At 41.0% G+C, this 12,197-nt stretch overlaps 2 protein-coding genes across 3 annotated transcripts in view; one reads left to right on the top strand and one right to left on the bottom strand.

The window, feature by feature from the left end:
- The window catches only part of NUP210 (nucleoporin 210), a 68,493-nt gene extending 67,192 nt beyond the window's left edge, over positions 1–1,301 (bottom strand). The window contains exon 1 of the mRNA XM_074602462.1: positions 1,094–1,301. Coding sequence (XP_074458563.1) covers positions 1,094–1,245 — 152 coding nt within the window. The 5' untranslated portion in view covers positions 1,246–1,301. The remainder of the gene's footprint in view (positions 1–1,093) is intronic.
- HDAC11 (histone deacetylase 11) overlaps positions 930–12,197 on the top strand; it is a 53,553-nt gene continuing 42,285 nt past the window's right edge. The window contains exons 1-2 of one of the 2 annotated variants that reach the window (XM_074602466.1): positions 930–1,197; positions 1,976–2,126. The gene's annotated coding sequence lies outside the window, so the exon portion shown is untranslated. The remainder of the gene's footprint in view (positions 1,198–1,975; positions 2,127–12,197) is intronic. The other variant, XM_074602468.1, reaches the window with a different exon arrangement.

Below are 12,197 nucleotides of genomic sequence, written 5' to 3' on the forward strand. Positions count from 1 at the left end.
ACCCAGACCTGCCTCCTGGGAGCCTTGTGCCTGGCGGGACGGGGGCTCCAGCCAGAAGTACCTCCCACATGCTCAGCACCGAGGCCTCCAAAAGAAACCCAGAAAAACAGAACCTTTTAAAACTTGACTTCATCTTCCCCAGGCAACATACTCAGGGCGTTGCCTACACATAGAGCAGCACCGAGAGGCTCTCACCTCAGCTAGGTGCCGCGACTCAATCCCTCCTTCCTTACATCCATACCCTGAACTCAAGGCCTCCAGTCCTTCATTGCTGACCGCTGCGAGGAAAGGGGCACTTCTACACCACCAGCAGTGGCCTGAGCACCGGGTGCTGCACCCACACACGTGGGGCCGTGGGGAAATTGTGGCTGGGGTAGCACTGAGGGTCTCCGAGGTTGCTAGTCAGGGCGTCCAGGGAGGCACTGAGGGTGCATGGGGAAGCACTGAGGGTGTCCGGCAAAGCACTGGGGACGTGTGGGACAGCACTAACGGTGGCCCGTGTGGCTACAGAGGGGGTGTGGGGAGGCACTGAGGGTGTATGGGGCAGCAGGATGAGCACATTGGGCGTGTGGGGTGGCAGGGTGGCCATGTGTGGGGTACATGGGGCAGCAGGGCGGGCACACATGAGGTGCGAGGTGCATGTGAGGCACCCAGCCATGGCGGGAAACTCCCCCACAGCAGGGACTTCCCCTCAGAGCCTCTCCAGCCAAAGCCCCTCTTCAGCGGGTTTAATCCCCACTGCGGGAGGGGGAACAAAAAAAAAACCAAACACACAAACCAAACAAATAACCAGCCATGGTTTGTAATGCCCAGCCTTTCCCCTCAGGGATTACCTCTATTCCTAACCCCACGCTGCTGGGCCACTCCATAAACTGCCCGAAGTAAGGTGGAACCGGCCTGGCGCTGCTGGAGAACGGCTCCGGGGGCGGGGGGGGAACGAGCGACCAGGCCCCGCCAGGCCGCTTTTTCCCGCCGCGGGCTGAGGAAACGCCGCAGGTGCATCCGGGCGGCGGCGCAGGGGCGGCGGGGGGGGGGAGAAGAAGAAGACGAAGAAGAAGCGGCGGACAAAAGGGCGGCGGCACCTGCAACTCACCATCGGTAGCAACCCTGGCTGGCCTCCAGCGTGAAGTTGACGCGGGTGCCGCGGGTGAAGGGCAGCAGCACCTTGGGGATGTTGAGCTTGGAGGAGGCGGCGAGGTGAAGGGAAAGGAGGAGGAGGAGGAGGAGAGGCACGGGGGGAGCCATGCTCCGCTGGGGGCGGGAAAGGGCGGCTGTGCCGCCGGCGGAGGGACGTCAGCGGCGGGGCAGGGCGGCCCCGGGGGGCGGAGGGGGCGAGGAGAGGGCCGGGCCTGCCCCCGAACGGGGCAGGCCCGGCCCTCTCCTCGCCCCCTCCGCCCCCCGGGGCCGCCTTCCCTGAGGTAATTTCTAGTGGCGCCAACAGCCAGGAGCGATAGGGACGCCCGCCAAGTCAAACTACCGCCGGTTTGGGCGGCTAGGAAGGCTCCTGTCGGGGGTACATCGTGTTGGGAGAGGGCTTGGGTTTTCCTCAGGCCGCCTCAGCTGGCCCGGAGGGGTTTATAAGGGAGCGGGTGCTGGTTTGCACCCCGTTGGGGATGTGTGGGGGGAAAAGCATGGAGTTTCAGGCACTTTTGGCCCCGGAGAGCACCTGCCACAAACCCTGAGCGGGGTGAGGTGGTGGTCCTTTTAAAAATAGGACCTATGGTTTAAAAAAACCCCAACCAAATAATATCTAAATGGATTAAATCCTAAATCCTATGGATTAGGAAACTCAAAAATACGTTGAGGGTATGGTTACATTACATACTATACTTTTTCAGTGTGTACATTATAGCACTTACAGTGATGCTAACAGCTAAGCTAAACAACAGTTCTTTTCTTATAAAAATACTAATTATCTGCATTCTTATATCTTTCAAGTAAGATGACTTATTTTCCTGTATTCTTTGTGTCCTAGGAGAGGGGGAAAGAAAAGTTAGGCAGACCAAAGTGCAGAAAAAGGTGAAGAAGTCAAGACAAGGAACTTGGTGGTAGGTGAACTCTGCAAACCAGGTGAATACCACAAGCGGTCTTGGTCTGAGCTGCTTGGAGCTCCTCCAAGGAGCACAGTAAGTAGCTGGATTTCATCAGCCAGCCTAACACGAGCTTGACCTTTTCCTGTGTGTTGCTCAAAAGTGTGGCAGAACGGCATGGGAAGTAGGACAATGTAGGAAGAAGAAAAAGGAGGGAAGTTTTAACCAGCACTGACAGATCTGTAATCATTTAAGTGTGTTCAGAGCCTGGAATGGAATTCAGGAATCGCAAGTCTCAAATTGATAATTTTTTTTTTTACCATATATTTTGTAAACATGTTGCAAAATATATGTTTTATCTCCTGCTGGTGATTGGACTTTGTAGTGGATGATATTGTACTACTCAGTTCACTTTGTTACAGATATTTTTGCTGAAGACTTAAATGAACTGGTGATCTCTGTAGCGATAAACACGATTCTGTATGATGGAATTTGTGTATTTAATAATTTGCTTTTTTAGAAAATTTGAACACACCTGAAAGTACTCTGAAAGACCGTTATGTTTTGTAAGTCAAAAGTCAGGCTGACAGTCTTCATTTGTCCTTGTTGTCAGGCTGTGTTCATATGTATCATTATTTCAACATATGTTTAACAGTAGGATCTCTTCAGCATTCATGGTGCATGGGAAAAGTCATGCTCCTGGAATTAATCAAACCTATTTAGTGAATGAAGTTATTGTGTGGAGGATCTGTCTGTCATTACCTCGACAGAAGGACGGTGTATATTCAGTGAGAGAAGGGATTTTAAAAAGGGGAGAATCATCTTTGAACTAAGCTACTTGAATTCTGCCCCAAAAGATCAAATGCTGTCCAAGCACACCACCTGAGAGTTTAACCAGTTCTAATTTAGGTAGTACAGCAGTTAAGCAATTCTTATCTATTCTAAGTGAGTAAACTTTCCAGGACTTTTTATTTACCTAGGAGCATTTTTTTTTCAATATTTATTCACCTAGTGTTTTATTTATCAGTACCTCAGCAAGGCTATTCCATTTTCTCTCCCAGAGGACTGTGTGCTGCTGGACAGTTCACTTCTTGCTGCAGCTTCTGTTGGTATATTACTCATTTTCCGAATGCACATCTTGAAATTGTGTGGTCTGATTTAGAGAAGAGCTGAACTTTACAGCTGCAATTTAAGTCACTGGGAGCTGGGCCCAGAAAGATATATGGTATTAAAAGCTCTGGCAAATCAAGCCGCTACACCTTAAATTGCTCCCCAAAAAACAGAGTTGGTTTTTTTTCTTTACTCTTTCTGTCAGTCAATCCATAACCTTCCTTCATAGGCATGTTATGAAGATAAGTTCAGTAAAGACTTGGCTATTAGGGAGGGGTGTGATAAAATAGCTTGTGATTAAATCAATACAATGTGTTTACAGTTAGTACAGTCACAGCTGAGTAGATAAGATGTAGATAGCGAGCACCTTGCATCCTGTGCAATGAATGAGGTGAGAAAATGTCTGTATCCCAGTACCTCCTTGCTTTTAAAGGTAGGTTTTGCAGTCTCAGAATGTCTTTACGTTCTTTCATCAGTAGTTATGGTGATGAGTATTCAGTGTGTAACCGGAAAATTATTGTTATTCTCAAATACTTCTTAGACTTGAGTGATTTTCATAAGGAACAGCAAAGTGCACTTGGGACCTTAAAGCTTTTTGATGAAACGTGACAGTTAAGTACAGCAATTAAATACCTGACATATCTTTCAGTGCATACTCAAAAGCATGCTAAGAAGTTGTAAGAGTAGACAATTGTAAGGCAGGAGACACTGATGAGCAACTCTGCCATTTCTGTTACACAGTGAAATTATGAAGTGAATTTTCTGCTTGCTTAAACTGAAAGCCGTGCATTGCAGCACTGTGTTAGCATTAGAGACAATTTTGGATAGAGGAGAGTAGGCTAGGAGGCAGAGAGTGCAGCTGCATGCTTGGTGAGAAGTTATTAAAATCATGGTTTGACTTAGCATGGTTGCTGCAGTGCCCCACTGTCTTTTTCCATACTGCAGTGATGAGACCAGTACGGAGCTGGTGCGTCCCTCAGACTAAAATGAGAGTGCAAAGATACCTCCAGTTAGTGGGGTGGTTAGCTGGCATGGTGGAGGATTGGAACAGGATAGACGTATTAGAAATATAAGATAATTTTACATGCATATCAATGTACACCTGAGCAAGTCTGATAAAGAACAAAAATGTAAATTTCTTAGTCACAAAGAATGCAATTATACAACAACAGAGGGAGTACTTTAATGAGCTGCTTAATTGTGAGAGGGATAAAGGCAAACAATAAATGGTTATTCTCCAAGCAGCTGAGCCATTTGTGGAAGAATTACGTTTTAAAGAGATTTAAGAGGCAATCAAAATACATGCAGTAAATAACAAAACACAGGTGCTGATAACGTTTCTACTGAAATCTGAAAATAAAAGGGGGAGAATTACTGAAAGATCTTATGAACTCACTTGTCTGGTCTGAAGAGCTGAAAACACTCCCAAGGAAGCAAGCAGACATATACTTGGATTAAATCCTTTAAATTAACCAGTTTCTGGCGGAAAAATACTTTTTTATAAAGCTAGAAAAAACCTGTATCAGTATAGCATGAGGTGATCTTCTGTTTGCAGTGAAATAATTTAAAATCCATGTTCAGAAAAACAAAGTATTTGAATGGCACAGTGATGATGGTGCCTGTTTGCCTGTCTTCCCTTTGATGCATCCCTCGATGCTTCCCCAGCCCTCAGATTTCAAGGGTACTCAATATGTGTGTCTCATGTCTTTTGGCACTACAGGGACTTGCGGGGCTCATCATGTTCAGGAAGGCTAAACCAACTTGATATGAGTACTAAGCATGTATCTAATATTAGGGTTATGCGTACACGTTTTCCTGGATTGAGGCCTGAGTCTCTGATAAATTTTGAATTAAGAAAACCTCAGGTTCTAGAGTTCATTCAGGAAAAAAAGGTTACTAAAAAAAACATCTGGCCAAGGAACACCTGGCTTTATTTTCAGGCATTTCATATTTTAAAATTCTGAATAATTTAAAATCTTTAAAAATGCTCCTCTACCAAAAAAAACCCCAAAACCACAAAGCAGACGAAACCCCCCAAAAACACAACTCTGAATAATTGCAACTCAGAAGGTGAAATTCCAGCAAAATGATAAGGCAACTAGGTGTGGAAGATTATTTTAAAGTGTACTGGGTCAAGCTAACTCAAAACAGTTCCAAGCATAACTCTTGCAGGTATGACTGTACTTGCATGTTAACAGTACAGGGCTGGCTCTGTGTAGTGTCAGCAGCTAAATGCATTGTGTACAATTTAATTGTAAGAACTCTCATTAAACTGGAAGAAACAGGGCTCCCACAGTAGAATGATGAGAAATATTCTGCGCTATCATGCTCCTGAACCTCTCAAATAAAATAATATTTGATTTAAGGGCTAAAGAGTGACTGGCAAATAATACTAACACATTTAATGAAAAGACTGTTCCTCTAGGGATGAAGCTCTGGTTGAGATGAGATGGGGAGTTGCCTACACCAGGCCCAGTAGGAGATGAAAAGGGCAGGGTAAGAGACTTAGAGAAAGAAATTGGTCTGGGAATAGTAACTTAAGAGGAGAATAACAGTGATGGGCCTTTTTTTGTCTGATGCTGTCTGTGATTAAGCTGAAGAAGTATCCTGCAAAAATTGCTGGGAAGGATGGTCAGTTTTCTTCCTCCTTATCAGGCTTCATCTTAGAACACTTCAGCTGCCCTCTTTGTGTCCATCTTACCCATCGCTGATCTCAAAGTACAGTGCTTTACCTGTATTTCCTGAAGCTCTGATGGCTCTCATCGCTGTGCTTTTTTCCTGCTTAGTTTGCTGTCTGGTTCCATCCTCATAGCTGAGGAGCCTTGCAAAATATCTCCACCAAAGAAAACATCAGTCGAAGAAGTATTTAAAGTAGTCTAATATATGAAAAGACACTTAAAAACCAGTCAATACAGGAACAAGATTACAACTGGTATCCCTTAGTACTAGCAAAAGGCTTATGGGAATTAGGAGTTCATAGATTATTGTATTTGAGCATGTGGTTATAACCATCCATTATTTAAAAAGCCAATGGAAGATCTTACATACATACAAATGTACACAGTCGTTAAGCTTGACTGGCAAAACTCATTAATTAGGCATTGATCCCGCCACCAGAAGTGCACGGGATATGTTCCTGCCTCTGCATTAAGTCTCTCTTCAGCTGCTCCTGTCTACTCACAGAGATCCAATTGCAAGAGGGGGCATTACACTTCATTACTTTAAAATAAGTATCCTAGACTTACAGAGTACATAAAACAACATTCCTTTTTCAATTATTTCTTTATCACTTTCTCTGCTAGTAGAGTTATCATGTTCCATTTACTGCATTAGACTTTCTGTATTTTCATAACGCTTATTGAAGATTTTATGAGAACATCCTCTCAGCCTTACAGCAGAGATAATGATGGATTGATACCATCTATAAAACTGAATGCTTTGGTTTTGCCTGCCAGTATTTCCCTTCCAAGAGAAGATGTTTGGCCAAAGGAAGGCATAAATTCACTAGATTTCTAAAATGAAGGCAGCCAGTTAATGGTAATAAGGAAGGAAAATTTTAAAATTCCATCAAGGTTGATTTCCTTCAAATTATTCAGAAGGAGCACTAGTGTTTAGAAAATCAGTAAAAGGGCCAAACCTGCCATTCTTTGCATAGTCTAATCTGCCAGGGATGTCACTGGAAGTTCTGAATGTGGACCAGGTAAGTAAGGCTGCGTCCCAAAAGAGAAATGTAGGTCTTCTTTAAGTCTCTGTTCCTATCGTATTAATCTGTTTGATATGCAAGCCTTTCTCAGATGGTATAAAACCCCAAGACCTTACTAAATTATTCAGGATGAGGCTGATAATGCTGAGATTATGAAACAGTAACATCAGATAAAAATAAACGTTTTTCACTTCAGAGTTTATCTACCTTTCTAATGTAAATTTATGGTTATTAAAGTAGGTTATTTATAGCTGTCTTTTCAAACTGTTACATAATAGTGCTTTTGCCGTGTGCTTTTATACCCAGATAGAAATCGTGTTAATGAGCTATTCACTGAACAACTGAATGAATGCACAAGTGATAAGAATCCACAAGAAATAGAGACAAGTAAGAAACAAACAAACAAAAATCCCAACCTTTGTTTCTGCTTTAAAAACATCAGGGAAATTTAGTAGAACATAGTAGTCTTAAATCTTGAAAACAATTAATACAATTTATAAATAGGCATGTGGATATGTTTAATGACTTAGTTAATAGCACTATGGAAAGTGAATTATGAACTTTTCAAGGTTACTTGGTTTCAAATTATGGTATGTACACCTCAGAAATTTTAAGTGGGCAATCAAGTACGATAATTCCGAGCCTTTTCAAAGGTTAACACTGTTCTGAATTGGTTTGTTATTTTCTATGCTTTAAACACCAACATGGGGCAATTTACAAAATTCCATCATCTTTTCTGTTTTCCCCATTCTCTTCCTGCAGTAGTCTGCTGACCTCACTTATCTCAGCACTGGCAATGGTCGAGAGGGCTTCTGTTCCTGCACAGCAAGGCTGTCAGGCTTCCTCTGTTTCTCCATATATACTGGTAGTATATAGTGTGCATTTCAACTGTAAAATTACATTTTTTATTCAGAATAATTTTTTTTTTCCATTTGAATATATACAGAAGTACAACAAATTTGGCACCTTTTGCTAACCTTGGAGAAACCTAACACAAATTCTGTTACGTGTATAAGTCCTTCCAAAGGAGATTTCACTTTCAGCAGTAGAATGATAGTTGAGAAGCAGGAGGTGCTGCAATACACAATGGAATATAACGGATCATGTACACATTGCACTGAAGTAAGCTGATTTCTATTTTGTCTCCTTAATTCCTTTCAGAGTCACTTTTTTCCAGGTAGGCCACCTACCAATCAAGTTTCCTTGGGGAATGGAATAAAGCTATCATTCATGAAGCGCAAAAACAAAAAAAAAATCTTCAATATGGATTTGCAACTGCAGATTTGTAACAAAGAAGTTAAATACAGCGTCACTGAGACAAATTCAGTGCAGATAGTGAGGCACTGGACGGAGATTTTAAAGGTCTCTTGTTTTTTAAAAATACTTTCAGGATCTTGGTAAATCAAGGTCTAGTCCCAGCAACACAGACACAGCTTGCATGAGTAAAATTGTGCCCAGGCCAAAGTATGGCACAGCAAGCCAAACTCCATGGCTTTTGAAACTGAGGTCTGAATCATGCTGCTTGTAGCCATCTCTACATGCATACAACTTTTTCCTTTTTTCATTTTTGTTTCTGTGTTGACTCTGACTCATCCTAGTTACATGCAAGCCTGATTTTCACTTTTGCTCTTTCTGTCCTGCATCTTACACTGCCACTTTACCACTGCTATGGCATGCTTCACAGGTATTTAATTATTGTGTTTTCACAGCTGCCCATTATGCCCATTTTGTGGACATGCAACAAAGCCACATGAAAAAAATCAGAGATTGTGCTAGAAATTCCATTCTTAACGTTCGATATCCCTCCCTAACATACCATGCACCTTCCCAGTCTACTATATGTTTGGGTTTCCCAGGTGGCCTATATCATGTCGGGAAATGTGATTTGGATGACATTTGGAGGCTGACTAGGACTTTCTCCAGAGAGGACATTAGCATTAGCTCTTGCTGGGCACCTGGAAATCTTGCACGCAGCCCCTGTGCACGCTAAAATCTGTACAGATCTGAGTACAATAAATCTGACTGTACTATCTGGCCCGATGTTCCACTGAACAACAAACATCTAAATTGCCACGGTGGATATATGGAGAAGATCTAGGACACCCTGACTGCTGCCCGATTCTGGCGCGACCACTGAAAGTATAGTCTAGTCCAGTTACAATGACCTTCACGTAGGTTTAGGCCCCTACTTTACCTTTGAGATGGGATCTTCATTTCTTAAGTCGACGATCCAGATGATTAAACGTGAGCGTGTATGTAATGATGCAGACAGCATCCAATAGGACTTAAAAGGCAGAGTGCCCTTTTTTTTTTTTTAAACTTTAGCAGAATTTTCTCAGCATCACACATTAGGAACCTGTGTCCGCCTTTAGGCATTTTGTAGAATCTTCTTCTAACCTAAGTAAAGAATCTGCTTTGACTAGAATCTATAATGAAAAGTTTAGTAAAACAAGGCACATCCTCCAAAGAACTTTATGGCTTCCTATGAAAAGGCCTATTAGCTCATCAATACAGGTTATTAAAATGTTGATAATTTAAATGCATTATTACACTTTTATACTTTTTGTGAACATTTGTGCTAATAAAATTTGATCTCAAAATGTTTGTGAATGAAGGGGGTTCATTTCAAGAGCATGTGAATATTCATTAGTATTTTTCGTATTATTCTTCTAGCTCTTTGGTACAAAATTCAAACAACAGGATTTGTACTTGGAAGACACTAATTAGAGCATTTTAAAGCTGCTGTATAAATTACACACTTTTTTACATGCTGAAGTATAATAGTTTCAGAAATAATTCTAGACGTTCTGATGATGTTTATAACACATCTAAGTTTTAATACATTAGTTTTTATATCAGTGGCAGAACACTAAGAAACTGCCCTTTTTTGTGTGGCTTGGTAATGTTTGTTCCAAATATATTTTTTGCTTACAGAAATGTCTGCTACAGATACTGTATCAAAGTGTCAGAGAAGCGTGAGGAATTTCCTGATATCTAGAAAAAACTAAATGACTTTGACAAGGAAGCATGTCCTGCCAACATGATTATAGCTATAGTAGTCATCAGTTTAGTTCAATTTGTTCATCTTTTTCTTTAGGCTTGAATAACTATAAATTTTATACCTCGTCCTCTTTGGCTCAAATACCTAAACAAGTTTTGACATTCCAAGGATATTCTAGCCAAGCCACTTTTAACAATTTCATAGAAGGAAAAATGCTTAAGGTACTGCTTGTTAGCTCAATGATTCCATAAATAGCAAGTGAAACAGGTATGCAGAGGTGATGTTTCCTCTTTTTTTTAAATTGGTGTTGTTTTTTTCATTAATTAGCCTGTTTTTTCACATGTCACATAGAAGTCTGTGGAAATTGCAGGTGCTTGTACTTGCAGAGGTTTGGGTGGTTGGTTTGGGGGTTTTTTGCCTTTTTTTCCCCCCTTCAGGTTAGGGATAAATCACAAGTCATCCTGATTTTCACTCTCAACACTCTTATTCTTATGTAGGAAATTTAATTCATTAGGCTGTCAGTTTTCAATTCAGCAGGAGGCTAATATTATTATGTCCCAAGGATCTGTACTGTAGTTAGTATTTCATACATTCATTAATTATCCAGAAAGGCAGAAATGAAGGGTGGAACAAAAAAAATGAGGTTAGCAGGAATTACAGATGACAAAATTGTTTAGTGTAAGTCTTTGTAAGAGGAGGCTGTGATGAACTTCATGGAAACAGAACTAGACAAATTGGCAGCATAATGGTTGCTGAAATTCAGACATTAACAAACACAGGGTAGAGCACGTTAGACTGAAAAATCTGAACTGCTTGGACAAATTGCCCCTTTTCTAACTTATCACTAACTGCTAAGGAAAAAAAGAGAAAAAAGAGCACACAGCACAATTAAAAACTGTTCTCAATGCCCAGCAGCTGTCCAAATCTGAATAAGGGGTTGTAATACAAAAAATAGCATAGAAAAGACCCCAAATACAGTGGAAAAATATTAGTTCCTTTTTTTTTTCTTTAAACTTTACAATAAGGTAAAGTCATTCTATCTCACATGAGATATGATAGGAGAGGGCCGTACCTCTAGTAATTCCTAAATCCAGTCTGTTTTGTTTCTGACGCAAGAAGCTGGAAGGCCATTGTTATAACACATGCTGGGTTGTGTAGGAATCTGTGAAGATCATTTGCCTCCCTTTGCTTTTCATTATCAAGCTCAGTGCCATTTGGTGATACTCTCTTGAATGTACTCTGTCGATTTATCAAGAGAAGATCTGCCCTCTACAAGATGTCATCAGTCTACTTTTATTCGTTTATGATCATTCTGAGCAAATCAACATCAATCTTCCATTTTATTTCTCCTAACTAGCTGGCATCTTGATGACACTGTTTTTTATGTTCTTTATAAATATTTCCTCTTGGGATCCTGGAAACACATTTGTATTCTCGTTTTTTCCCCCATTTGCTTTTCTTATTGGTTTTTGGTTCCTTTTGAGTAAGTTCTCACTATCTCAGATCAGTTCTGTGCATAACACGCATACTAATCGGGGGATAAAGAGACGGGAAGATCAACTTCTAAGTTCATTAGTATTACACACACTGAGGTTAGAGCCAAGGTTAGTTGCACTTTAAGCAACAGTAATCCTACAGGACTAAACAGTTTTGTTAGATGAACTCTGCTCCAGCGTGAAATTGCAATTTTTAACTTTTTCTCCAGTGGAACTGCCAAACAGCCCTCTGTAGTTGTGGTGGTAACCCAGAACCGAAACCACAGGAGGGTGTTTCTCAACAGGTTTTCATGCAATTTTGAAGTTTTGGCTCATTTTAGTAACAGTAGACCAACGTTGTTCTTACTTTTCTCACGTAAGAGATTTGCAACAAGTCGCGTGAAACATATGAATAAAATCTGAAGAATCTCCACGTAGACCAATACTGGCTTATTTTACAATTACGGAGTTCTACTTAAAATGCATAAGATTCTTTAAGAGTTTCGGATTATAAGAGCCCCACAAAGTACCATGCTGTTTTATATAACTAGGTGCCTGACATCATTCATAAAGGAAAAAAGATTTAAAGCAACTCTGCAGCATGTAGTTTCTCTTTGTGAGTTATTCTCTCCATATTTTTATGCAATAGCGTAAATTAATTACAAGGATGCCAATTTTAGTGCTGTGTTTATCAAATGAAATTACACAGAGATTCCCATTAGTATGTTGTATGAAGGCCTACGTTTTTGGAAATATTTAGGTTGATGAAAAATTATTTTTTCACTTATTAGTTCCCATTTCACAAACAGAATCTTCTTTGTTCACATTGGACGGCTGTAACAGCTTTGAGTCTTTGATTATTACCAATTATTTGGATA

The sequence above is a fragment of the Larus michahellis genome, chromosome 10, assembly GCF_964199755.1.
Source record: "Larus michahellis chromosome 10, bLarMic1.1, whole genome shotgun sequence".
NCBI classification, from domain to species: Eukaryota; Metazoa; Chordata; class Aves; order Charadriiformes; family Laridae; genus Larus; species Larus michahellis.